We start from the raw sequence: 25,254 nt of genomic DNA, 5'->3' as shown, positions 1-25,254 counted from the left end.
TCGTTTGTGGAAAAGGCTTTGAGGAAGTAGCTGGGAAGGAATGTGTGTGTGACTTGGGGGAAAAGCGCCCCCAGGCCCTTAGAAACATTTGGTGCTGTTGTCTTTTTTCTTTTTTTTAAACGATATTTGTTAAGCGTCTCTTATGTGCCAGGCATTGTACTAAGTGTTGAGGTAGATACCCAAGCTCGTCAGGTTGGACACAGTCCAGGTCGCACATGAGGCTCACAGTCTTAATTCCCAATTTGCAGATGAGGGAACTGAAGCACAGAAAAATTAAATGACTTGCCCAAGCTTACCCAGCAGGCAAATTGTGGAAACAGGATTAGAATCCAGGTCCTTTTGACTCCCAGGCCCGTGCTCTTTCCACTAGACCACGCTGCTCCTATTTTATGAGTTTGGATAAATTTTTCCATGACAAGGTATATTTTCCCCAAAAGGAGCAGTTAGGTAGACTTTCTAAAACATCATTCTGCAGATGTCTTCCCATTTCTCAAAAGCCTTCATTGGTTACCCATTCCATTCCCAGGAGAAATTTCTTACTTTTAGCTTCAAGGCAGTCCTTCAGCTCTCTTTATACTTACCCACTCTCTTCTCCCAGTAGCCTCTGGTTTGCACCCTCCATTCCTCTCAAGCCCACCTCTTCGCTTTCATTCAGTCAATCAATCATATTTATTGAGCGCTTACTAATAATAATGATGGTATGTGCTAAGCACTTACTATGTGCAGGGCACTGTACTAAACGCTTGGAATATACAATTCCACAACAAGCGGTGTTCTAAGCTCCGGGGTAGATACAAGGTCAGGAGGTTGTCCTACGGGGTGCTCACAGTCTTAATCCCCATTTTACAGAGGAAGTAACTGAGGCACAGAGAAGTTGTGACTTGCCCAGGGTCACACAGCTGACAAGTGGTGGAGCCGGGATTAGAACCCACGACCTCTGACTCCCAAGCCCGTGTTCTTTCCATTAAGCCATGCTGTAATAAGAGCTTGGAAAGTACAATTCAGCAATAGAGACGATTCCTGCCCACACCGGCTTTACGGTCTAGAAGGGGGGGGAGACGGATATCAAAACAAGTAAACGGGCATCATTATAAATAAATAGAATTATAGATATATACACATCAGAAGAAGTAAACAGGCATTAAGGTAAATAAACAGAATTATAGGTAGGTACATATATACGCAAGAGCTGTGGAACAGAGAGAAGGGGAATAGAGGAAATGGAGCGCGTCGAGGCGATGGGGAGGGGAAGCTGAGGAAAAAGGGGAAGGCCTCTTGGAGGAGGTGAGCTTTCAGTAGCGCTTCGAAGGGGGGGAGTGTGATTACTAGGCGGATTTGAGGAGGGAGGGCGTGCCAGGCCAGAGGTAAAACATGGGCCAGGGGTCCACGGTGTGACAGGCGAGAAGGAAGCACAGTGAGAAGGTCATTTTCATCTCTCCCATTCTCTGACCCCCTTTGCAAGCACTAACCTCTCCTCCTATCCGGACTTGGCTCTCCCTTCAAACCTCCAAGCGACAAAGCCCTTCCAAAATCCCCTCTCTTCCAGGAGGTTTTACCCAATTACTTTCTAATCTCCTCAGGTTTTATCTCCCCAGCTGCCCCTTCTGCTCCTCTGTGCCCCCTAAGCACTTGGATTGTCCCTACCCTCCGTATTCCTGTTGTCTAACCCTGCTATTTAAACATTTACTCATCCACATCTCCTTCTTTATATCTAGTTCTATTTCCTATCTGTAATTTATTTTATATCGGTCTCACTAGACTATAAGCCTCGTAAGAGTAGGGATTGGGTTTATAAATTCCATTATCCTTCCTGAAGTCCATAGTACTGGGCTCTGCATACTGAAGGAGCTCAATAAATTGGACCTTGAAATTTGGTGAATTGAATCCTAACAATACTTGTTTCCCAGAGGTGATGTGAAGTTGAAGCTAAAGTTTAGGCTCAAGCTTATGGTGAGTTGGAATAAACAGTGGAATTCTTCAGCGCGAGGTTTTCTATAAATGAGGAAACTGCTGTTGTAATTCCATTTATAGAAAAATTGTTTTGCCTATTTAATGTCACACATGTTACAGAGTGTTTGGGATGGTACAGGCATTCAGTGGTATCGAACACTTATTCTGTGCAGACAACTGTACTAAGCTCTTGGAAGAGTACAACAGAGTAGGTAGACACATTTCCTACACAAAGGGAGCCTCAAGCCTAGAAGGGGAGAGAGTCACTGAAATAAATGATGGATGTGACCATAAGGGCTGTGGGGTTAAAGGTGGGGTGAATATTAAGTGCTTAGTACAGTGCTCTGCACACAGTAAGTGCTCAATAAATACGATTGAATGAATCAAGTGCTTAAAAGGTAAAGAGACTATGACCCCCTTCTACACTATGAGCCCGTCTTCTAGACCGTGAGCCTGTTGTGGGTAGGGACTGTCTCAATTTGTTGCTGAGTGGTACTTCCCGAGCGCTTAGTTTAGTGCTGTGCACACAGTAAGCGCTAAGTAAATACAATTGAATGAATGAGTGATGCAGAAGGGAGAGGGAGCCGGGGAAATGAGGACTTAGTTGGGGAAGGCCTCTTGGAGGAGATGCGATTTTAACAAGGCTGTTTAGGTGGGGAGAGTGGTGGTCCGCCCTTTATGAAAGGAGAGGGAGTTCTAGGCCAGAGGCAAGCGGCCGGCGTGGAGATATTTGAAATCAAATGACAGTGAGTACGTTGGTGTCAAAGGAATGAAGTGTGTGGCCTGAATTGTACTAGGAAATCAGATCGAGTGTTTGAAGGCAGATGACAAGAGTTTCTAATTATTGCGGAGGTGGATGGGCCACCACTGGAGGTTCTGGAGGAATGGGGAGATGTGAACTTGATGGGTTTTTTTTGAAATATGATCCGGACAGCAGAGGGAAGCATGGATGAGAGACAGGAGTTTGGCAGGTCACTGAGGAGGTGGGATAGGATCAGTACTTGGATTTGGTGGGGTGGCATTTTGGCTGGAGACGAGAGAACAGATTTTCGCAATATTGTGAAGGTAGAACCAGGATTTGGAGACAGGTTGAATATGTGGGCTGTATGAGAGAGATGAGTCAAAGATAGTGCCAAGGTTACAGGCTTATGTGTTAAGGAAGCTAGGGGCTTTGTTTACAGTGATGGAAGAGATATGGGGAGGACAGGGTTTGAGTGGGGAGATAAGGAGTTCTGTTTTTGACATGTTTAATTTGAGGTGTCTGCAGGACATCCAGATAGAGATGTCCTGAAGGCAGGAGGAAATGAGCAATAGTGCTTTTGCCGAGATTACATAGCAGGCAAGCGTTGGAGCTGGGATTAGAACCTAGGTCCTCTGACTCCCAGGATCTTGGTTTTTCCATTAGGTCATGCTATTTTTTGAAAGAAAGCCAAGGGAACTTATTTTTTTTAGTATCTCTGGAAAGTTTTGACAAAAATAAAAACTCTTCCTAGCATGCAAATAGAGGGTGTTTTGTGTAAAATCTGGGGTGAAGCTACCGCCTTGTTCCACGGACTTCACGATACTCTTGGAAGAAAGCCCCACCTTTCTGTCTACATTTGATAGGGGCAAAAACTAAACTGGATGACAGGATATCGCCTTCTCAGGCTCGCGCCTAGAGAGTTTCCAGTCCTCTACCGGTCTCAACTACGAGAGGGAGAGTCAAGCAGAGGCTTGTCCATTCCATTCCTAACTTGGGGAGTGGCTAGCAAGTGGCAGGCAATCCGCCACAAGTGAAAACTCACCCGGGCTGGGCAGCAGCGGGACGGGACAGAGTCGAGGGCGGAGACTCAAGTTTACTGTGCAGAAGCGGTATTTTTACCAAGAAAACTCTACCGGTTTTTACCAAGATAGACTACCAGAACGATTACAGATTGGAGGCGGGGCGTTCTGGGAGAGATGTGTCCGTGGTGTCGCTATGGGTCGGAGATGACTCGCTAGCATAAGACAAGGCAGGGGATTGCTTACAAGCATTCTACATGTAGTTCTGGAGGCACACATGGAGAATAGCGACCATACTGTTGAAAGTTGTTATTGATGGCAGCAGGAAACCAGGGCAGGGTAATACAGGTCGTATTGGAGACCAAGAAAAACTATTTTAGCTGAGGCTTTTGAGACAGTTGCAATTGAAGAAGGACAGAGGGGATATAGACCAAGCTTACTATCTGCTTGACTACTTTCCTGTTACTGCAGTCTGTTTGGCGGCATTAGAAGAGTTCTCAGATGAATCAGTTCCTACTTCATCCACACACTGTGTATTTCATCGTCCAGGTCCATCTTAAACCTGTCCACCTTTCATCTCTGAGATTACTGTACAAGGCACTCGCCGCAAACTCACTGTGGCCGTTGGGGGATCTTTCAGCTAGTTTCCAGTTGGCACCCCCATGTACCAGTCACCTAATGAATGTTAAGAGTGAAGGGCTATGAAACATCAGGTGCTCAACTAAAATCAATACTTCAATTATAGGGAAATCCCTCCAGGTATAAATCCCCTCTCCTCTCTAAAAAGGCAAGTACACAAATCTGGTGTAGTCTCAGCCCTCGAGATCCACATTTCTCATCCTATTGGCCAGTGGTTCTTTGTTCTTCAGAGAGCCTGTTTCCCTTAGAAGCAGTGTGGCCCAGCGGATAGGGCACAGGCCCGGGAGTCAGAAGAACCTGGGTTCTATTTCCGGCGCCATCCCATCTCTGCTGTATGACCTTGAGCAAGTCACTTCACTTCTTGGTGCCTCAGTTACCTCATCTGTAAAATGGGAATGAAGCCTGTGAGCCCCTTGTAAGAAATGGAATTTGTCCACCCTGATTAGCTTGTATCTACCTCGGGGCTTAGTACAGTGTCTGGCACCTAATAAGTGCTTAGTGAATACCATTAAAAAAAAAAGATGTCTCCACTATGGCAAAAAGGCAAAGTGAGAGTATTGCTCTAAGATCTTTCAGTGGAATCAGTCAGTGAGTGGTATTTATTGAGCACTTATTCTGTGCAAAACCCTGTAAACTTATAGCCCAACAACAGAGTTGGTGGGCACGTTCCCTGCCCATCAGGAGCTTATAGTCTAGAATCAGTTAGAATGTATGCTATTAGAGGGCTGCTGTCGCGTCCTATTTTTGGAAACCCCCTTTTCATGTTCATACCAACTCTCCCTGCCCCATCTGAGAGGGCACATAGAGGCCACATTTCCCAGAGTATCGAAGAATTTATTTGGTATCTACTGTATTAATTGGGGTCCTATCCTGGGAATGTGCAGTCTCAGGGGAAGAGACAACCGAGAGCTCTGTAATATATACTGTAGCTTAGAATACTGGATATTCTGGATGACCTTGGGTAAGTCATTATACTTCTCTGTACCTCATTGACCTCATTTATAAAATGGGGTTTGAGACAGACAGCCCCACATGGTCCAACCCTGATTTGCTCCCTTTGCTCTCCCCGACTTCCCAGCCCCCAAATACTGATGTACATATCTGTAATTTAATTTATTCCTTTGCCCTTCCCCCTCCTGCCAGCCTCCCAGCACTTAGAACAGTACCTGATACATATTAAGTACTTCACAAATACAGTAGTAATGATGATAATAATAATAATAATCTACCCTAGTGCTCAGTACAGTGCCAGGCACATAATAATAATAATGGTATTTGTTAAGCCCTTACTCTGTGCCAAGCACTGCTCTAAGCTCTGGGGTAGATACAAGGTAATGAGGTTATCCCACATGAGGTTCACAGTCTTATTCCCCATTTTACAGATGAGTTAACTGAGGCTCAGAGAAGTGAACTGACTTACCCAAAGTTGATGGAGAAGGGAGGATAAATGGGAGAAATATGGAAGAAGTGAGGTCTTAGGAGGTTATGGGATTTGCCTAGGACTTTGAAGGTAGGGAGAGTGGTGGTCTTTGAGATATGAGCAGGGAGGGAGTTTTTGGCTAGAAGGAGGAGGTGGGGAAGGGTTTGGTGGTGAGGTGAGATCGAGATGATGATAATAATATTTGTTAATCACTTAGTAAGTGCCAATCACTGTTCTAAGCATTGGGGTATATACAGATTATTCAATTCAGGCACAATACCTGTTCCACATGGGGCTCACAGTCTTATTCCCATTTTAGAGGTGAGGTAACCGAGGCACAGGGAAGTGAAGCGACTTGCCCAAGGTCACACAGCAGACAAGCGGCGGAGTTGGGATTAGAACCCACGTCCTCCGACTCCCAAACTCGTGCTCTTTCAGTTTCCCACTGGCCTGTTTGTTGTCCCCAACAGCTTATGTTTCTGAGCAGTCTGCATCAGTTCTCCCACTCGTTTGCCTGTGAAAACTCACATCCGAAATAACCCCGTTAGAAGCCGAGCTCTCAAAACCCCTTCTGGATTTTGCTTTTCACCCATCATTTTTTCATTTTGAGTTTATTTTCACAACCATTTAGTTGCCAAACTGTCCCAAGGCATCACACATTGCCTTTTTTTAAAAAAAAAAACCCACAACTCCCTGGAATTCGGCAGGGGTTTTCATTTTCCAAGCAAGTGGTGACAGCAGCCCATGTCATATCACAGTGAAACGTCATGCTGTATCATAGTTTGGGAGAACTTTCTTATTTGGTAGTCGTGCAGCAAATGAATTGTAAAATGATATTCCCTCAATCTTTAGCAAAATTTCTCAATTTGACATTGAGACACAGAAGAGCTACCACTGAGCTTTCACAAGGGTTTATGCATTACAGAATGTAAGCCTTAGGTGCTCAAGGGCACTGAGAAAAGGTAAAAAGCCATCATATTCCAGGGCATTCATTGTTTAAAAAAAGCCCCACCTCTAAGATCCACTTTTCAAAAGAGGGAATGGAGCTTGTTACCGGTGTCGTGAAGGAAGAGCTACAGCCTATCGCTGCCTCAGAGGTTTGATTTTCATGGATGTTTTTGAATCTAAGGGCTTGCTAGTTGTAAAGATTGCTCTCCGGAAGCTTCTAATGAGATGAAATTATCCATTGATTGGAATCGTAGTGAACGTAGGAAGCATCTGGTTCTCTGGGGCCTCAAGACTTGTCCCCCCTTTGAAGTAAGTGGAGCTTTGGGCTCTCTTGCTGTTCCCAGGGATTTTGCCACAGTAACTAGAAAGCACCGAGTTCCAAATTTCCCTTTCTGAGGCCACTCCCCCGCTCCCCTCCACCTGCTTCCTTAGTAGGCCTCTCGGTGTCCGGGTGGTGTTGCGGCCAGGGAATGTATCTGTTTGTTTTTATATTGTACTCTCCCAGGCTCTCCGTAAATACAACTGAATGAACGAATAAGCGGCTCACAGTAGGAGGGAGCACAGGTATTGAATCCTCATTTTGCAGCTGACTAAACTGAGGCACAGAGAAGCTAAGTGACTAGCCCAAGGTCACGCAGCAGGCACTGGGTGAGTCAGGATTAGAACCCAGGTCCCCCGGCTCCCGTGCCCACGCTGTTTCCACTAGGCCATGCTACTTCCTTAGTAAATACCTTTTTCCAACAGAATAGAGAGAGAAGTGAAGGAAGCCATCGGGGTGTTGTCTGTGTTGAGAGCTGTTCAGGCTTTGGTCTGCCTTCTGAACATTCCCACTAATGTTCTTTTCTGACCTTCTCTGGGCTAGCAGTAGTGGAGTCCACTTATTGACAGACAAACTCCCAGTTTAGCTACAAACCTCTTTTCTAGAATAGACATGAAAGTACTATACTCTGAGCTCTGAAGAAGAAAGACACTATAGAAATGCAAGTTATTCATAGGACTGCATAAATAAGGAAAAAGAACTCGATATTCTGTAGCACATTTAGCTTTATTGAAATTGAACAAATACCTTTTTTTTTTAAATAACCCCTCTCACAACACGTGGAAAATTTTATTTTTCATCGTATTTACAGGTGGTCTTTTTCTGAATCAGCAAAAATACCTTTTTCTTACTTAAAACACGTAGCCAGGGTTTGACCCACAAAGTTCTGCCACCGAAAGGTAACAGGTGATGAAGATCACAGTACAATTTTTAAGTTCGTAGGTTAAGTTGATGCTAGTTAAAACAGTAGCCACTTGGATGAAGGTAGAAATCAGTGGCCCGTAGACCTACAGAGCTGCTGGTTGCGGCTACAATGAGAGCAAGGATGGGAGCCGATTCTAAATTGAGCTACGGCGTAGAGGAAACAAAAAAAAAGCTCCATATTTATGGTGAGAGACGGCAACGTTACACTTTGGCACCGAGGCGTGAAAGTACAGCAAACCATCAAAAAGTCAGTGCCCTCGTTTGGAACCGGTATAATAAAGTGGGCTGTCTCGATTTCTGGAAGGGTCGGCTATCAAATCAACCACATAATATAGTCTGAACCTCAAAATAATTCTCAGAGAGCAAGCTAATATCAAAATGCACAGTCACAAGGGTAGTGAAGTAGAAATCTGTTTTTCCTGTTGGTTTTTTGTTCTTGTTTTTTTACTTTTCTGGAAATAGAAATAATCTGTGGCTCACAAAAAGACTTTGGTGGACTACTGAAATTTTAAAGGAATGTAGCTCAGTAGACTTGTTTTCGACTACAAAGGCAGTGTTTTCCTGAAAAAAGTTTGGTCCTTGAAACTCACTGTAGGGCAGCTGCTAGTCACGTGATGGGTGGCTTAGGTATTTTTAAGCTAACACTTCCATAGTGGGATTGGGAAAAGTTTGGCCCCGTCGGTTTGGGTTGATAAAGTGAGAATCTGAAAGATCAGAGTTAATCGACACGTTGTTGCATTTTCCTGCAACATCTTAAGTTTTGTGTAATCATTTTTCTTCATATAGGGTAACTTCTCTTCCTTCCTTTGTGTCATAAACTCCACTTCCTGCAAAGCCCACCCCACCCTCCCTTGTCAAAATGACAGAAAGATCATTGCACTGTTTATTTACAAGTACATCACTTGGGCAAGAAGGTCCCTACGCCCAGAGGGAAACTGCCTATTTCTTGTGAACGTCCTCATGCCGAATGATTTTGTACGTGATCCAGTAAAAGACGTTGAAGATGAGGAAGGCCAGCGGGAAAGCGGCTCGGGATATGGTATCAATCCTTTTCGCCCGGTCGACAAACTTCTTTTTGATGGAGTCGGAATCCTTGGGCGGTGCCGGAGGCGGGTTGGGGGGCGCGGCCTTGATGGCCGTGCCATCCTTGACCTGCAGGCAGTGGCCCATCCCGTAGCCGCTGAAATGGAAACGACTCTCCCGAGTAACATCTTCTTCCTGGGAGGAAGGACAGAGGAAGGGCGGGGCCGGGGAGGAAACACGGCTTGTTGTTAGTTGTACAAGAGACGGACAGATAGGTGCATCTTCAGGGAGGAAAGAAATCCCACGGAGCAAAGCTTTTGGGTGACAACTGGGGACTCAGAGATGGGTCGGGCCGGGCACGCCCTCCCTTCATTAAGAGCAACGGAAAACGAGTTTGCTAAAAAGGGTTTGCGATGCTTAAATAAGGGTTCTCGATGGTTAAATAAGGGTTCGGGAGCATTGATCTGTTCAGATAAAGCTTTTCTCAGGAGGGAGGAGGGGACACCTGGGTCCCTTTCAGACTCTTGGAGGATCTTCCCTCTCTCCCCATCACCCCAGGTTGGAAATGGGAGCTGTCCCCCTGTGTCTCAGATACCCACATTTCCTTTGAAGATCTGAGAGGGGTCCGGGCCAATCATTCCAGATCCCCGAGAGCATCAGCAGCGTTAGACTGTACAAATCCCAGCCCCTCACTCGGGTACCTCACTGCTTAGACTAGAAGATCGTGGGAGCTTCTTTGTGCTCGTCTGTCAACTTCCATGGGCGTTCACTTTTTTTTTACTTTGCCAGATTCAGCCTTTTTTGATCTCACAACAATAACAGTTATAATTACGGTCTGTGTAATAATGATGATGATGATGATAATCAGGATATGTGCCAGGCACTGTAATAAGTGTTGGGGTGCATGTCAGCAAATCGGGTTGGACCCAGTCCCCATCTGCATTTTGCAGATGAGGTAAACTGAGGCCCAGAGAAGTGAAGTGACTTGCCTGAGGTCACCCGGCAGACAAGCGACGGCGCCGGGATTAGAACCCATGACCTTCTGACTCCCAGGGCCGTGTTCTATCTGCTTCTCTATCTACCCCATTATCGGTCTCTGTTTCTAGGTGTTTGTTCAGGTTGAGAATTGATCTCTTGGCCTCTGGTCCGTGGTCTTTCTGAAGTCATTGGTTTAGTTTGGGGCACTTGAAAAAAAGATCCGCGAACCGTAAACTGTTCATAAGGAATCACCGTAGGTGGCAGAGTGCTTGTTGTCGGCATTAGGAGAGTTTAGTCCGAACCAGGGCCCAGAGAGCTTTCATCGCAGGCCCGACCTCGGGAGCCTCATGCTCGGCCCCCACCTCCCATGAATTTACAAGAGGGCAGCTCTGCCCGGCCATTTACCCCACGCATCCTCGTCTCCCGCTCGGTCCCTGTCCCCTTCTCCCACCCGTTCAGCCAGCAGATGGGCTTTCTCTGGTTGCCAGCTTTGCTCTGGGAGGTGGCCCCGAGCCCAGAAGCTAAGATGCCGTAGTTCCACTCTCAGAGTTGACGGCACAGCCCCGGGGCACCGTGTTCCGTAGGGTCTTGACGTGGTAATTCAGAGCAGCCGAGCTTCTCTGGGTCCTGGGACTGTGTAGGCTCAGCCTGCCTCCCCGGAGGCGTCGGCAGAATCATCATTCATTCAATAGTATTTATTGAGCGCTTACTACGTGCAGAGCACTGCACTAAGCGCTTGGAATGGACAAATCGGCAACAGATAGAGACAGTCCCTGCCCATTGACGGGCTTACAGTCTAATCATCATCATTTTTCCCAACCAAATGGAAGTCACCCTGGTCTAGGAACTCATAGCATGATGGTTTCATCATCCAATCCATACTTCACTGCTACTACGATCCTCTTTATAAAATGTCATTCTAACAGTAGGATTAATGATAACGATGGTATTTGTTCAGCGCTTACCAGGTGACAAGCACTGTTGTAAGCCCTGGGGGAGATACAGGGTAATCGCGTTGTCCCACTTGGGGGTCTTCATCCCCATTTTCCAGATGAGGTAACTGAGGCACAGAGAAGTTAAGCGGCTTGTCCCAGGGACCCACAGCGACCAGATCTGGTATAGTTACCCATTCCTCTCCCTCTAACAATCTCCTGACCGTTGGCTCTGTGGCGTTCCATCACATCTCATCCTCTTGCCTCTTCTCTTACCACACCCCAGCTCACATTCTTATTCTCAACCTCCCTATCTCCAACCTCTAGTACTCCCTTCCCTTGAATTCCTTACCTCCCCCTGTCTTCTCAAAGCCTCCCTCCTCTCCAGCCTTTTCTTGATTAATTTTTCTTCTCCTCAGGACGCATCCTCCCGAGTTATATCCCACGGTACTTTTGTATTTGACGGATTGATGTACTCTTTTTAAGCCGGACTTTCTTCAAACTGGAAATTCTTTTGAGCCTAACAGCAACTGGGTGGCAGGGAATGGGTCTTCTCCCTCTACTGTGCTCCCTGAAGCAGCGTGGCTTAGTGGCTAGAGCATGGGCTTGGGAGTCAGAGGATGTGGGTTCTAATCCTGTCTCCGCCATGTGTCTTCTGTGTGACCTTGGGCAAGTCACTGAACTTCTCTGTGTCTCAGCTACCTCATCTGTAAAATAGGGATTAAGACTGTGATCCCCACGTGGGACAACCTGATTACCTTGTATCTATCCCAGTGCTCACAACACTAGTAAGCGCTAATTATTTATTATCATTTATTATTAACTCAGTATAATGCTGTGCACATAGAGGGGGCTCAATGCCTTCAGGGCAGGGAACAGGTCAACCAATTCCATTGCATTGTACTCTTCCAAAGTGTTTAGACCAGTGTTCTGCACACAGTAACTGCTTAAAATACTACTAATTGACTGAATTTGTATTTTTTGGCAGTTTTTTTAAGCTCTTCACGTCTCCTTATCGGCCCTTGCTTAACAGCTGCCTACAACTGCTGAGGTGAATAAGGAAATGTGTTAGACTTTGTCATTTCTATCCCGCTTGGAAAAAAATGGGTTTGCAAACCTAATGTTTGATGCAAAAATCTCTGTCAGTTTCCCGGGCCAGTCCTTTCCACCCCAGCTATTCCTACCAATTTTCAGGGTCAAACCCTAGAAATGGACAAAGTTTCTCTTTGGCCGGGGCGGGATCGCCCCCTCAACCTGTTCCAGTTGAAAAAGTCAGTCTTTAAATGAACTCAGTTAACAATGTAGGAATGAGGAGACGGAGGCCTCTCGGATTATGTTGATTCATCCCTTTTAATTTTGCTAGTGTTTATGACCATATGGTGAATAAGTGACTCCAGAGTGTCTGACTTCATTTAAATTTCCAAGCCAAAAAGAGATTGATGTTGGGGTGCAGTTCACTCTGTGAGTTCTGTGCCTCACACCCAGTTGGTGCCCAAGAAATTTCAGTAGGCTTCTTTTGTGGGCGAAGAGATTCTGCATTCAGTCAGTGTTTCCAATTAAGTGCCTCAGTTTAGTTATAGATAATCAAATCAATTATTTAGAAATATAGAGCTCTTAGATCTGTTTCAAGGATATATTACCACATGCGATTTATTGTGTGCAACACTATCTACTTAATGTTATTTTTAAAAATAACTTTATTTACCATTCACTATGCCTCATTTAATCTAATTTAAATACAGAGCCGATCTAAATTGAATGTAATCTGTAATGGGTTTTTTCAGGCAGTGCCATTAAAACTAGTGTTATTTTTGGCATGGAAACGCCCTCAGAAGTCACCTCCAAATTTTGCGTATTGTGATTATTCCTGACAATTTATGACATCATAAAACCCCCATTTTAGATGAGGGAAAATGTCTGTCTGGTGAACGGGTTGCGGCTAGAACCAGAATATTGCCCGAGTGGCTTTTGATGCTTTTGGAAGCTTGTGTTAACTGTCCAGCACCGCGGACTGTAGACCGTAAGCTTGTTGGGGGGAGCGAATGTGTCTGTTTATCGTTGTAGGGCACTCTCCGAAGCGCTTCGTACAGTGTTCTGCACACAGTAAGCGCTCGATAAATACGATCGAATGAATGAATGAATTTTGATGCCCTGGTACTGTGCCTGCCTAATTTTCCATAGGGTGGCGATTATAGGGGGGGATGTGAAACACGGCCCTGCGGCTCCCCTCCTTCCATGCTCCGAGGAAATGCAAAGAAAGCACCATCAAGGAATCGCGGCAAGGGGGCGAAACAGTCAGTACATATTGAACTTTATCAAAGCCCAGAAGTTTTGCTTATGGGATAGATAGTGGTAGGCAAAGAGTTGGAAAGAACGATACAGGCTCTTTGAGAAAGGTGATCTATCAATAAATGGTATTTATTGAGTGCTTCCTGGGTGCAGAGCACTGTACTAAGTCCTTGGGAGAGTACAATACAACAGAGTTCGTAGATACAATGCAACGGAGATGGTAGACACGTTCCCTGCTCACAACAAGCTTACAGCTTAGAGGGGGAGACTGGCATCAATATAAATCAATTCCAGATATGTCCATAAGTGCCGTCTATCTGTGGCCGTAGCCAGGACTCTGGTTCTCCAGATCATCTGTAGCAAACCACTTGCCGCAAGTTATCTTGGACTCCGGAAACTCACTTTTGAGGTGGTTAAAGTTCAGTAACTACTCCGAGGTTCCAAGTGAAATGCAACTCTGTGAATTTATAACTGATCTTGTCGAGCCTTCCTTGTCAAGAGAGTTGCGTGGGGAGGGGGCGAGCCTGGGGCAGTGCAGCCCAAAAGTCCTACAGGAGCCTCTCCTAGCACAGGGCAGGCTGGTAGGCAGGCTGAAGTCAGGAGGAAGTGGGCAGTTAGAGCAGCTGTCCCTCCCGCTTCCCCCTCTCCCGCACCAGGCCAACACCCGGACGTCCTGGAGGTGCTTGCACTCCAGTTCTAATTTTTTTTTTTAATTATGGTATTCATCAAGCACTTCCTATGTGCCAGGCATTGGACTAAGCACTGGGGTAGATACAAGCTAATTAGGTCGGACACAGTCCATGTGCCAAGAGGGACTCACGGTCTTAATCCTCATTTTGCAGATCAGAGAACTGAAGCACAGAGAAGTGAAGTGGATTGCCCAAGGTAACGCAGCAGACAAGTGGCGGAGCCGGCATCAGAACCCTGGTCCTCGTGATTCTCGGGCCCACTAGGCCATGCTGTTTCTAAAGGTAAAGAAAGAGGTCTAGTGGTAGATGGGAACCTGGGATGTTTGTGAGACTGCTGCCAGGTTTTTCTGGTTTAGACACTCATACCTCATCCAGTCCTGCACGCTCTCCCTGACACAACTTTGTCGTGATCAGTCAATCACTGGTGTCTATCGAGTGCTTACTGTGTGCAGAGCACTGTATGCAGAGGCTGTCCCTTTGGCAGTGCCCAACCAAGGGCATTGGGTCCCCGGGCTAGAAGCAGCCCCACTGTGAGCGGGTGTCAGCGAGGGTTGTGGCACCGGCCACAGAAATAAGCTTCCTAGCTTCACATCGGTGTTTTTGCAGCAGCAGGAGACCACCACCGTTCTACCCGGTCACCTTCTCCGTGGTTCCATTTCACGGTTGCCTATTTACTCAATCGCTAACATCCTTTTCTACTGCGAAACATTTCATCCCCCTGGAACACAGCCAGAGTAATGAATATTTTAAAGGTGAACCAAGCAGGAAGGCATCAAGCCCCATCTGTGCGATGTCCCGAAACCCTGCAGTAGGCACCGACTTGTCACAAACATGCACGGTCAACATCCGCCTCACTCCGTTCCCGCCCGAGCCTCCGGCCTTCTCCCACTCGTCGCGACCCATCCAACACACTGCGTATGTGGTCTGCTCAGAGGCTCCCATCTCCAGGCTCTGGGGCTAATCGATCAATTGGGGGGTCTGTAATGAGGGTCTACTGAAACCTCACTGGGGGTGGGGGATGTGTCTCAGGCTTCTAGTCTTGCTTTCCCAAGCGCTTAGTACAGTGGATGCATTAGCACCATTAGCACCCAGCAGGCATGGCACTCCAAAAGAGCCCGCGCTAAGCACGGCAAAGAGCTTGGGAGAGGGCCAAAGAAGCTAGGATGCACGTTCCCTGCTCTCCCAGGAGTTATAATCCAATGAGGGACACAGACATCACGTATTTACAAAGAGTGGAATGCTGGAGGAGGAAAAGTCGATCAGCGGTACTCACTGAAGATGTACCGCGTGCAGAGCACTGGGCCTAATAGCGCTCGGGAGAGCATAATGCAAACAAATTGGTGGCTCACCGAAATTACACATTCCCTACCCACCGGGAGCGTACAGTCTAGAGGGATAGGAAGACGGCAGTAGTAAAAGTAGGTCAAGAATGAAAAAGCTGGCTAATTAAATATACATGTCAACTAACATTTTGGCAGGAATCTTACCTTCTCTCCCAGACCGCATTACCACGCTTGGTTGGAATAACTGCAATGGTAAGGCCCTCGGGACGCAACTGGAAATGGGTCGTTTGGATTTTTTGAAGGGGTTTGCTCTTGAAAAGGAATGTTCCAAATTCTAAATAAATGACCCCCAATAACATGGCATGAGGAAATGTCTGCCTGCCGTTTTGTAACTTTTTTTTTTTTTTACCAATGTTCCAGTTTAGTCCTTTCTCACCCATTACTAACAAGGGATGTGTGTTTGCCCCACCTTTATGGTACCGTATTCATTCAATTTTTGAAGTGGAATAAAAGATTATTCCTTGAAGCCTCTGACAGTTGGCCCCAGGGTCGGAAGAGAAAGGTCAGAAAGCCCCAGACAAGTTTGCCAGGGTGTTGATTTACTGCACGCCTACTGAAGGCAGCAGAGGGGAGCTTTCAAATCCAAAATCTGATTTTTCACTTTCCTCAGATTCAGGTTAATTGTCTACTCTCTCTATTCCTTTTCGTTAGGTATCCCTGGCCATGGCAACCGACCCGCCGGCTGTGGACGAAGAAGGAAGCAGATCCAAGTCATACCCACTTTCTTCCATTCCACATCCGAGTTCCATCATTCAGGTGGGTGAGAGAGTCCCAGATTCCCGTAGGAGTGTAAGGAGAGGGTTGCCTCTGCTTGCAAATCTGTCCTCCTATCTTTCTGAACTGACCATCTTCACGCTCACAGGGATCTTGGTTATCCTCACATGCACCTACCAAATGTGCAGCCCCTTCCTCTCCTTCCAAACTGCTACTGCTAATAATGGTATTTGTGGAGCACTTCCTGTGTGCCAGGCACTGGACTGATCCAAGCGCTTAGCCTATTTTGCCTTGACTGCTCCATCAGCCTCCTGCATCTCCCCACTCCCATCGATATTTCACTCTGCTGCCCGGATCATTATTCTAAAATAAGAACCTCCAGTCGTTGCCCACCCACTTCCACATCAAACACAAATTCCTTATCATAGGCTTTTTGAGGGCTGTATAGCACTCAATCACTTTGCCCCTTGCTCTCTTACTTTGCTGAATTCCTACTACAACCCAGTGTCCTCACTTCACTCTTTTACCACCAAACTACTCACTGTATTTAAATTTCATCTCACCACCCACATCTCGCCTGCATCCTGCCTCTGGCCTGGAAGTACTTCTGTCACTCCTGGCACCTTCACCGCCTTACTACAAATCACATCTCCTTCGAGAGGTCTTCCGCGACAGCTCTCATTTCCTCTAGTCCCTGTTCCTTCTGCCTCACCCTTGCACTTACTTGGATTCTTACCCTTTCTTCACCCCTGTCATCATCCCCTTAGTACTTTTGTACACAGCCATTTGGCAAGTCACTTCACTTCTTTTTGCCCCAGTTCCCTCATCTGGAAAATGGGGATTAAGACTGCGAACAACCTGCGAACACGTTGAACAACCTGATTACACTTAGAACAGTCCTTGGCACCTATTAAGTGCTTAAGAAATACCATCATTATTATTATTATTGTTTGTATCCCCCTCTAGACTATAAGCTCCTTCTGTAGAGGGCAATGTGCGTACCAGCTGTGTTCTGTTGCGCTCTTCCAAGTACTTAGTGCTCCATACACAGTATGTGTTCAATGGATACCATTTTGTTGATCGATTGAGTCCATAACCTCTTGTTTTCTTCCTCTGGCATCATCTGTCACCCTGGTATGAAAACCACCTAAATGGTCTCCAAGTTTTCCCCTTTTATTAGAAACTTCATAATATAAAAGACCCTTTTATTTGGAAATCACTGCACAACCGGAAGTCTCCCAGGCAGTAAAATCAATCAATTATGGTATTCAGTGATTACTTACTGAGTGCAGAGCCCTATACTAAATGCTTTGGAGAGTACAATATAACAGAGTTGTTGTACAGTGTAACGTGCCCAGGAGAATGCACTGTTACACTGGGAGAGTCCACTGGTAGACATGTTCCGTACCCTCAACGACCTTACAGTCTAAAAGGCGAGACAGAAAGTGAAATAAATGACAGATTTGTACATAGGTTCTGTGAGACTGAGTGTGGTCAAAGCTTGTCCTTCCTCCTGTTCACACTATTTTACCTCATTTTTATCTGTCCATCCTTTTAGATTCTAAACTTTGGGGGTAGGGGGGCAGTCGTCTTGCATTTGGCTACTATAGTAACTCTCCTTAGGGCTTAGTCCAATGCTTTCCGCCCATTCAGCAGACACTAAATGTGTACCACGGATGACGAGGGAGAAGCTACCGTTGCCATGTGGCCATCACTTCTTTTTTTGGATCACTTGGAATCTCTGTGGGTCTGTCCACAGTGTTTTACAAGTTGCACAAAATCCCTAAACCTCCAGGGGAGAAAACAAAGGATCGTTAACCCAGCACAATCACTCCATAGTGTTTGAGTGTTTACTGAGCACAGAGCACTGTACTGAGCGCTTGGGCGACCCGCAGGCTGTTGAACGCCTCAACTTTCACTCTGACCAGAAGGACGGTTTTACAGCAAGAACTGTTTTTTGGCACAGTTGCCGGCAAGACGGTAAGTTTTACTATCAGTTTTTACTTGACCCCTCTGGGTAAAGGCCCTTCTTGACCTGAGAGTTTATCTTACTGCCAGCCGGTGTTTGGACCTCTTACCCTTGTCTAATAAGGAGTTTTTATAACTTGCCAATTAGATAACTCCTCAGCGGCCAATGGGAAGGTTTAATGAATAATTAAATAGCTGCTATCCTCCACACTTCACTTTTCCCCAGACAGGTCTCTTCCCTGTACTGCATCTGTTCAGCCCCTTTAGTTTAAGATTCTTCTGGTATGTTTTTAACAAGATTCCACCTGTAATGGATGTTGAGAAACTGTAAAAGTGAACCTATAGCTCTTCTTTAAAAAAAAAACCCTGTGGTTTTGCATTTTTGAAACAAAGGCAGCTTTTTACACTGTCCTTGGGGCAAAGGAAGCTTCATCACCTTCTCCTTTGCCTGCCCAATGTTTCACGTTCCTTATTCTTTGCCCCACACCCCTCCCTTTCCCATTTGCCTATTCTCCCTCCCTCTCCTCCGAGGGGTCACTGCGCTAAATGCAGTGGGAAGGAGGAAAAAAAACACCCTCCCAAAACAATAGTTCCTTAGCCCTATGCATCACAGCAGGAGTGCCTACACCGCGAGATTCCCCCAGGCCGTGGAGACTGTTAATGAGATCTGCTCTTTCCTAGGCTAGCCCGATCGGTATGTGCACGTATCCTACTCACAGCCCTCCCTCCTTAACCGGTAAGAAATATTTGTTTAAGCTGTAAGATGCATCCACCGCAAACAGGTCTGTTTTCAATTAGTGGCAAACGGAGCCTGGGAGAGAGTACTTTAACCATCGATAATATCGATTCTGCACTCTTCTCGTCCCTTCCTAGGAACGGCAAGGCCTCGCAGAGGAAGAAGTCTCTCAGCGGAGGCAGAAGCGGGGCTCGTTCTTAGAAGACCGGGGGACATCATGAGATTCTAAACGGCATTAAAGGTAAGTACCTTTGGGAGTTAGGTAGAGGGGAGGGTGGGAGTTAGGGGGAGGGGAGGGGAGGGGAGGGAGGGGAGGGGAGGGGGGGGGGGGGGGGGGGGGGGGGGGGGGGGGGGGGGGGGGGGGGGGCCGGTGGGTAATAGAGATGAAAAAACAAACACCCCCCCGTGCACTCCCACTCACTCTTCCATTCACACGCCCAGGCAAATTTCCCCCACCCAGCTTCTTGCCTGGGCATCTTCCATTCACTCCCTCACTCGTACACACATTCTCTCTCACATCCACACACGCACTCATACACACACACACACACACACAGAGGGACAGAGAGAGAGAGAGACACACAGAGAGACAGACACACACAGATAGTTATTTCCTGGCATCAGTGGGATTTGAACCTCCAACCTCAAGGCCCGCAAACAGAGCTTTAGCCCCTTGCACCACACTGAGCGCTCTGCTGGAGCTACCCTCACCTTCCCCTTTACCTCTCTCCACCTAAGAGAGACAACAAAAAAAAAATTTTACATAGAAGCCATCTCGCTCTTTATCCCAAAGATATATCACCACGGCGTACAGACCTAGGCTCATTTTATATTTAAAACGCCAGTCTTATTTGTATCCGGATTCAGACTTAGAAGCTCACAGTCAGGTTTCTTTCCCCTTGCTCCACACCCACTTACCTCTCAGCGGGAACAAGGGGCACCTGCGCCCAAGACTTCAATTACCTTCACCTCACTCCAGGGGAGAAGACCGAAGAAACAATACAGATATTTATGCCATAGTACTCTTTATCTAAAAGATAGCTCACCACCTAACACACCCATCCCCGAACAGACATACAGTCTTTTTACATTAAAAACACCATCTCATTGAGAGCCCGAGGGAAATTCGAACCTCCAGCCTCCCGGTTAACAAGCAGGGCTCTTACGCCCTGTGCCACAGGGGCTCTCCCGTTCCTGCCTTACCAGCAATCCCTTTACCTCTCTCCGAGATCCAGTAACACACCACACCTGCTCTGAAGACTTCACTTACCTTCCAAGAGCACTCTAATCCCTCTTCGGTGCTATCTCGGCTCCCGGGAGCAAACAACTTCACAATGATATGTAAACATGTATAAGGGCAACGGTATAATGGGGAATGACTCACTGCACTGGGTCTCTTGGCCCTCCTTTTCTGGACGGCACCTGGAATAGGAAGGAAGGTTCTTCCGAAGACGTGACCCGAAACCCAGTCACTGGACTTGAGAGCTTGAGCCGGGGAGGTTCCTGGGCTACTGTCGCCGAGTCAGACTTGAATTTGCATGCCTTCCCTGGCTAAATTCTTTGGGGAAAAGGGAGAACTCTTCAATCGGTTCCCTTTACTCTCCAAGTTGTAGTAACGGTACTCGTTGCGCGCTTCCTATATGCCAAGCACCGTTCTAGGCGCTGGGGTAGATACAGGGTGATCAGGCTGTCCCACGAGGGGCTCCCAAGTCTTAATCCCCATTTTACAGGTGAGGTCACTGAGGCACAGAGAAGCGAAGTGACTTACCCAAGGTCACACGGCAGCCAAGTGGTGGAGCCGGAATTAGATTGAGGATTACTGCATCACAGGTGGGACAGTCTAAGGAGAAGCAGTGCGGCCTGGTGGAAAGAGCACAGGCCTGAGAGTCAGACGATCCGAGTTCTAATCCTGGCTCCGCCACCTGTCTGCCATGTGACCTTGGGCAAGGTTGTGAACCCCATGTGGGACATGGACTGTGGCTTAAATACCCTTTAAAAACCTCCCAAGCGCTTAGTACAGTGCTCTGCACACACTAAGCATTGAATAAGTGACAGAATAAAGAGGAAAAACTTCACAATGATGATGGCATTTACTGTGTTCTAAGCGCAGGAGTAGATAGCAGGTCATAAACTCGGACACACTCCCCACCCCCACATGGGGCTCACTTCCCCATTTTGCAGATGAGGAAACTGAGGGTCAGAGAGGGGGTGTGACACGTCCGTGGTCACACGGAAGGCCGAGGGGACTCGAACCCAGGATCCCTGACTCCCAGTACCACGCTCTTTCCCCTCGGTTTAGTGAGTGGATCGTCGACTGAGGAGGCTGAGACAGTCATCCCTCCACTTCTGCTAGGAGGGGTCGGGGGGGCCCTCCGATCGCTGTCTTTCTCCCCCGATTAGACCGTGAGCCCGTCACTGGGCTCTATCTGTTGCCGAACTGTCCACTCCAAGCGCGTGCGACGGTGCTCTGCACATAGTGAGCGCTCAATAAATACTACTGAATGAATGAATGAATATCGCTTACCTGTTACCGCGGGCGAGTTTACCGCCATCAAGGCGTCTCTCGTCTCTGGGTGAGATATGAGGAATGCCCCTTCTTCCTTTAACGTGATCAGTCTCTAAGTGAACACTTACTGTGTGCAGAGCACTGTTCCAGGAGCTTACAATAAAAGGAGAAGGCACATCCTTTGTCTTCTAGGAGCTTAAAGGAAGATTAAGTGGAAAATAAATATCTGGGTGATCTGCTCATCTTGAATCCATTTCAGTGCTCAGCACACCACCGGGGAAACAGGAGGTGTTGAATAAATGCCATCATCATTAGTAGTATTAGTAGTAGGGGGATTAATAATAATAATAATGTTGGTATTTGTTAAGCGCTTACTATGTGCAGAGCACTTTTCTAAGCGCTGGGGTAGATACACTGTAATCAGGTTGTCCCACGTGAGGCTCACAGTCTTCATCCCCATTTTACAGATGAGATAACTGAGGCACAGGGAAGGGAAGTGACTTGCCCACAGTCACCCAGCTGCCAAGGGGCAGCGAGGGGATTCGAAGCCATGACCTCTGACTCCCAAGCCCGGGTTCTTTCCACTGAGCCACGTTCCTCTCCTCCCTCTTATGCCTCTCTAGGTGTGCTGAGAAGACGCCACAGGAAAGCCGAACGGCAGTCACCACCCGGGGAGGAGGAAAACCAGCCCTGCCCTTCAGCTAAGCAACCTGGGAGTGTTGTGAATGCAAGACAGCGGGGCACGCGCTCTCAGCTCCCTCCAAGTCCCTTCACACACTTAAATGTAGTATTGCAGAGAGATTCGAAAAATGCCATTCCTCCAGTCTGAGGTACTCACCGTCACCCAGGTAAAGAAATTAACAAGGCAGAGGCCATATTTTCCTTTCGTCAACTCTACAATTTCTAAGCCGCTTAGAATTTCATCCACTGGGTTACAGAATACACTTTACCTAATATCAAGAGCAACTCAGTCCAAAACAAACTCGTTACTCACAAAAACATGTCCACTTAAAAGTTATAGCAGCCCACCTCATGCACCTACAACAGGATATTTTACTATGAAGTCCACTTCTCTGTGAACGGAAAAGCAGAATAATGTCACTCTGACACAGTTAAACGTGCAGTCTTTGGGGGAGGTTTCCCATAGCGATGAGGACTCGGGGGTGATCTGATCATTCAGCAAGGGTTGGAGGCAGTAGTAATAATAATAATGATGATGTTGGTATTTGTTAAGCGCTTACTACGTGCACAGCACTGTTCTAAGCGCTGGGGTAGACACAGGGGAATCAGGTGGTCCCACGTGGAGCTCACACTCTTAATCCCCATTTTACAGATGAGGTAACTGAGGCCCAGAGAAGCAAAGTGACTTGCCCAAAGTCACACAGCTGACAAGTGGCAGAGCTAGGATTCGAACCCATGATCTCTGACTCCAAAGCCCCTGCTCTTTCCACTAAGCCATGCCCTTATCTTTGTTTACCTGTAATTTACCCCAGGAACCCCTCAGACTTTTTTTGTTGTTTGCCCCTCATCCTAGTGACATCAGCCACTGCTGTTCCAACCTAATTAAGAGACAAAAGGAAAAGAAGCATGGCCTAATGGAAAGAGCACGGCCCCGGGAGTCAGAAGAACTTGGGTTCGAATCCCGGCTCCGCCACTTGTCTGCTGCGTGACCCTGGGCAAGTCACTTCACTTCCTCTGGGCCTCGGTCACCTCATCTGTATAAGAGGGATCAAGATTGGGAGCCGCTTGTCGGACAGGGACCGGATCCAACCCGATTAGCACGTATCTACCTCGGCGCTTACAACGGTGCTTGAAACCCCGTAAGGGCTTAACAAGAAACATCCAAAAAAAAAGGCACAGCTCTGCTGCCACCCTCGCAAAATCCCGGTGTCGGACTGAATACCTGGCAAGCGACAGCACTGAACGGTGCCGTCCTGAAGACACAGTGTCTGACAAAACCTAGGATGACACATTAACCAAAACAACACACGGCACTAGAGGTCTGAAACCGCAGTTAGGTGAGGGCTGGAGGGGGATCCTTCTAACAGAGAACAATGTAAATGGACCGTTAGCTATCGGAACGGAAACGACAGCGTTCGCACACGTAGCTCACGATTCACCGAACGACTCTGCACAAAGACGGTGGTGCGGAGCAAGGGGGAAAGAGCCAAGGGAGAAATTGGGATGAGCACAATTTATCCTTTCGCTACATCGGCTTTGCTCTCCTCCTTTCTAGGCACTACTGAAGCCCAAGTCCCTAAAAATGACCGGCGGCAAAATCAGACCTGTAAACTGCTTCTGACCGAGCAAGAGATCAAAAAGTGGTAACTCGCTATTGCAGCTCGACTGCAAAACATTTTACTGACGGTATTCGTTAAGCGCTCACTGTGCGCCGAGCACTGTTCTAAGTGCTGGGAAAGATACACGGTTATCAAGTTATCCCACTTGGGGCTCCCGGTCTTAATCCCCATTTTACAGCCGAGGTAACTCAGGCACAGAGAAGTGAAGTGACTTGCCCAAAGTCACACAGCTGATAAGTGGCGGGGCCGGGATTAGAAGCCGTGACCTCTTACTCCCAAGCCCGGGCTCTTTCCATTACACCATGCTGCTTTTCCGGTGCTTAGAACAGTGCTTGGCACATAGTAAGCGCTTAACAAATGCCATCATTTTATGGGCCACACTGTTACTTAAAAAATATTTTCTTTACCTTAAGGAGCACTGCGTTGGGAAGGGGAGGTGAATTTCTGTAAGCCAGTGCCGCAACTTTTCCCTCACTGAAATCGTGCAAGATAGGAGGGAGAACTTAGTGATGGCATCGATTCCGCCCCTAGACAGTAAGCTCTCTGTGAGCAGGGAACATGTTCACCAACTCTCCTGCTGTATTCATTCAATAGTATTGATTGAGCGCTTACTAGGTGCAGAGCACTGTACTAAGCGCTTAGCACTGTACTCTCTCAAAGTGCTTAGTAGAGTGCGCAGCACAGAGTGAGCGGTCAATAAATACCACTGATCCATTAGGCCTGTTTGTCACATTCAATGCCCCACGAAGTCACCTCGCCCTTCCCTCCTTTGCCACTAATCCCATTTTCCTTTCGAAGCCAGCCGACGGCCGCACTCGGCCCTGTTCTTTTAGACTCTTCCCGAGACAGGCGTCAGACCCACCGGTGGCACAGAGAAGGCTGTTGGTCTCCGGAGCCAAGTGCTCTTTCACGAGCATCTCAGTTTCAGAGAATCTAAACATTCCCCTAAACCCCGCGGGAGAAATGTCGCAAGGTGGAGAGATGGTCTTGCTTCATCACTGCAGTTAAGCCCTTGCAGATTGGTTTTCTTAGGGATCGCCTCTGAATCCGGCTTGATCTATGGGCTTACTTAGTGAATGAATCCAATAAGAAGCTGCTTTCGCCACACTCAACTAATTTCACCCGGGGAGGAAATAAGTAAATTAAAACAGACCCTCAGACATCGAGCGGGTTGACGAGAGGGGCTTCGCTTGTTCGGGGAATTTCTGCAATTGGCTCTAGAGAGACGAAACACTAAATGAGAGGAAAGGCTTGGGGCGAATCCATAACGTATCACTCCAAACCTACTTAAAGGTGCTTGGTCAGTTCTCTTGGGGGTTCTATACGTTCATCAAGAAGGGGCAGTTCAACAGGTTGACTCGAACTTTGCCTGCTTTCACTTTTCCCCCCGACAGACAGCTCAGCCTAGAAGATATTGCACCTATAGTCCGATTCTCCAGCTGCAGATAGGGAAGTCAGACTAGACCGTCTCCCAGGAAAGCGCCCAGAGATCGGCTCGGGCTGCTCGCTCCCTTCGGGAGAACGGTGAGGGTGCATTTCCACCAGGAAGGCCCTCTGAAGCCACGGCAGTCCCCTACCTGAAGCTGCTCATTCCTGGACCTGCCCTCGCAAGTGGACCTTCACAGCCATGCTCGACTAACTGTGGTATCTGTTAAGCGCTTACCGTGTGCCAAGCGCCCTACCGGGCGCTGGGGTGGATACGGGTTGGACAGGGTCCCTGTCCCGCCCGGGGCTCGTCGTCTTCATCCCCATTTTACAGATGAGGTAAGCGAGGCGCAGAGAAGTGAAGTCACTTTCCCTAGGCCACGCAGCGGA

The 25,254-nt window shown here is 47.4% G+C and overlaps 1 protein-coding gene and 1 long non-coding RNA gene across 13 annotated transcripts in view; one reads left to right on the top strand and one right to left on the bottom strand.

Annotated features, from left to right (window-relative positions):
* Window positions 1-7,744: 7,744 nt before the first annotated feature.
* GLRA2 (glycine receptor alpha 2) overlaps window positions 7,745-25,254 on the bottom strand; it is a 54,111-nt gene continuing 36,601 nt past the window's right edge. For 2 of the 4 annotated variants that reach the window (XM_039914151.1, XM_039914152.1), the window contains exon 7: window positions 7,745-9,179. In XM_039914151.1, coding sequence (XP_039770085.1) covers window positions 8,901-9,179 — 279 coding nt within the window. In that variant the 3' untranslated portion in view covers window positions 7,745-8,900. Of the gene's footprint in view, window positions 9,180-20,401; window positions 20,494-21,137; window positions 21,335-25,254 lie in introns of those variants that run through there. The other 2 variants (XR_005660823.1, XM_039914153.1) reach the window with 2 other exon arrangements.
* LOC114817074 lies at window positions 14,086-25,129 on the top strand. 9 transcript variants are annotated; one of them, XR_005660830.1, is made up of 8 exons: window positions 14,086-15,971; window positions 17,586-17,909; window positions 18,579-18,633; window positions 18,771-18,874; window positions 21,763-21,987; window positions 23,376-23,463; window positions 23,853-23,973; window positions 24,834-25,129. It is a non-coding gene; the product is annotated as an uncharacterized LOC114817074 (long non-coding RNA). The 9 variants fall into 9 exon arrangements; XR_005660826.1 differs by having other exon boundaries at window positions 14,086-15,407; window positions 15,867-15,971; window positions 17,586-18,874; XR_005660829.1 differs by having other exon boundaries at window positions 18,579-18,874.

The sequence above is a fragment of the Ornithorhynchus anatinus genome, chromosome 15 (assembly GCF_004115215.2).
Source record: "Ornithorhynchus anatinus isolate Pmale09 chromosome 15, mOrnAna1.pri.v4, whole genome shotgun sequence".
NCBI lineage: Eukaryota > Metazoa > Chordata > Mammalia > Monotremata > Ornithorhynchidae > Ornithorhynchus > Ornithorhynchus anatinus.
The sequence above is the reverse complement of the archived record's forward strand: the minus strand, read 5'-3'. Positions and strand labels throughout refer to the sequence as shown.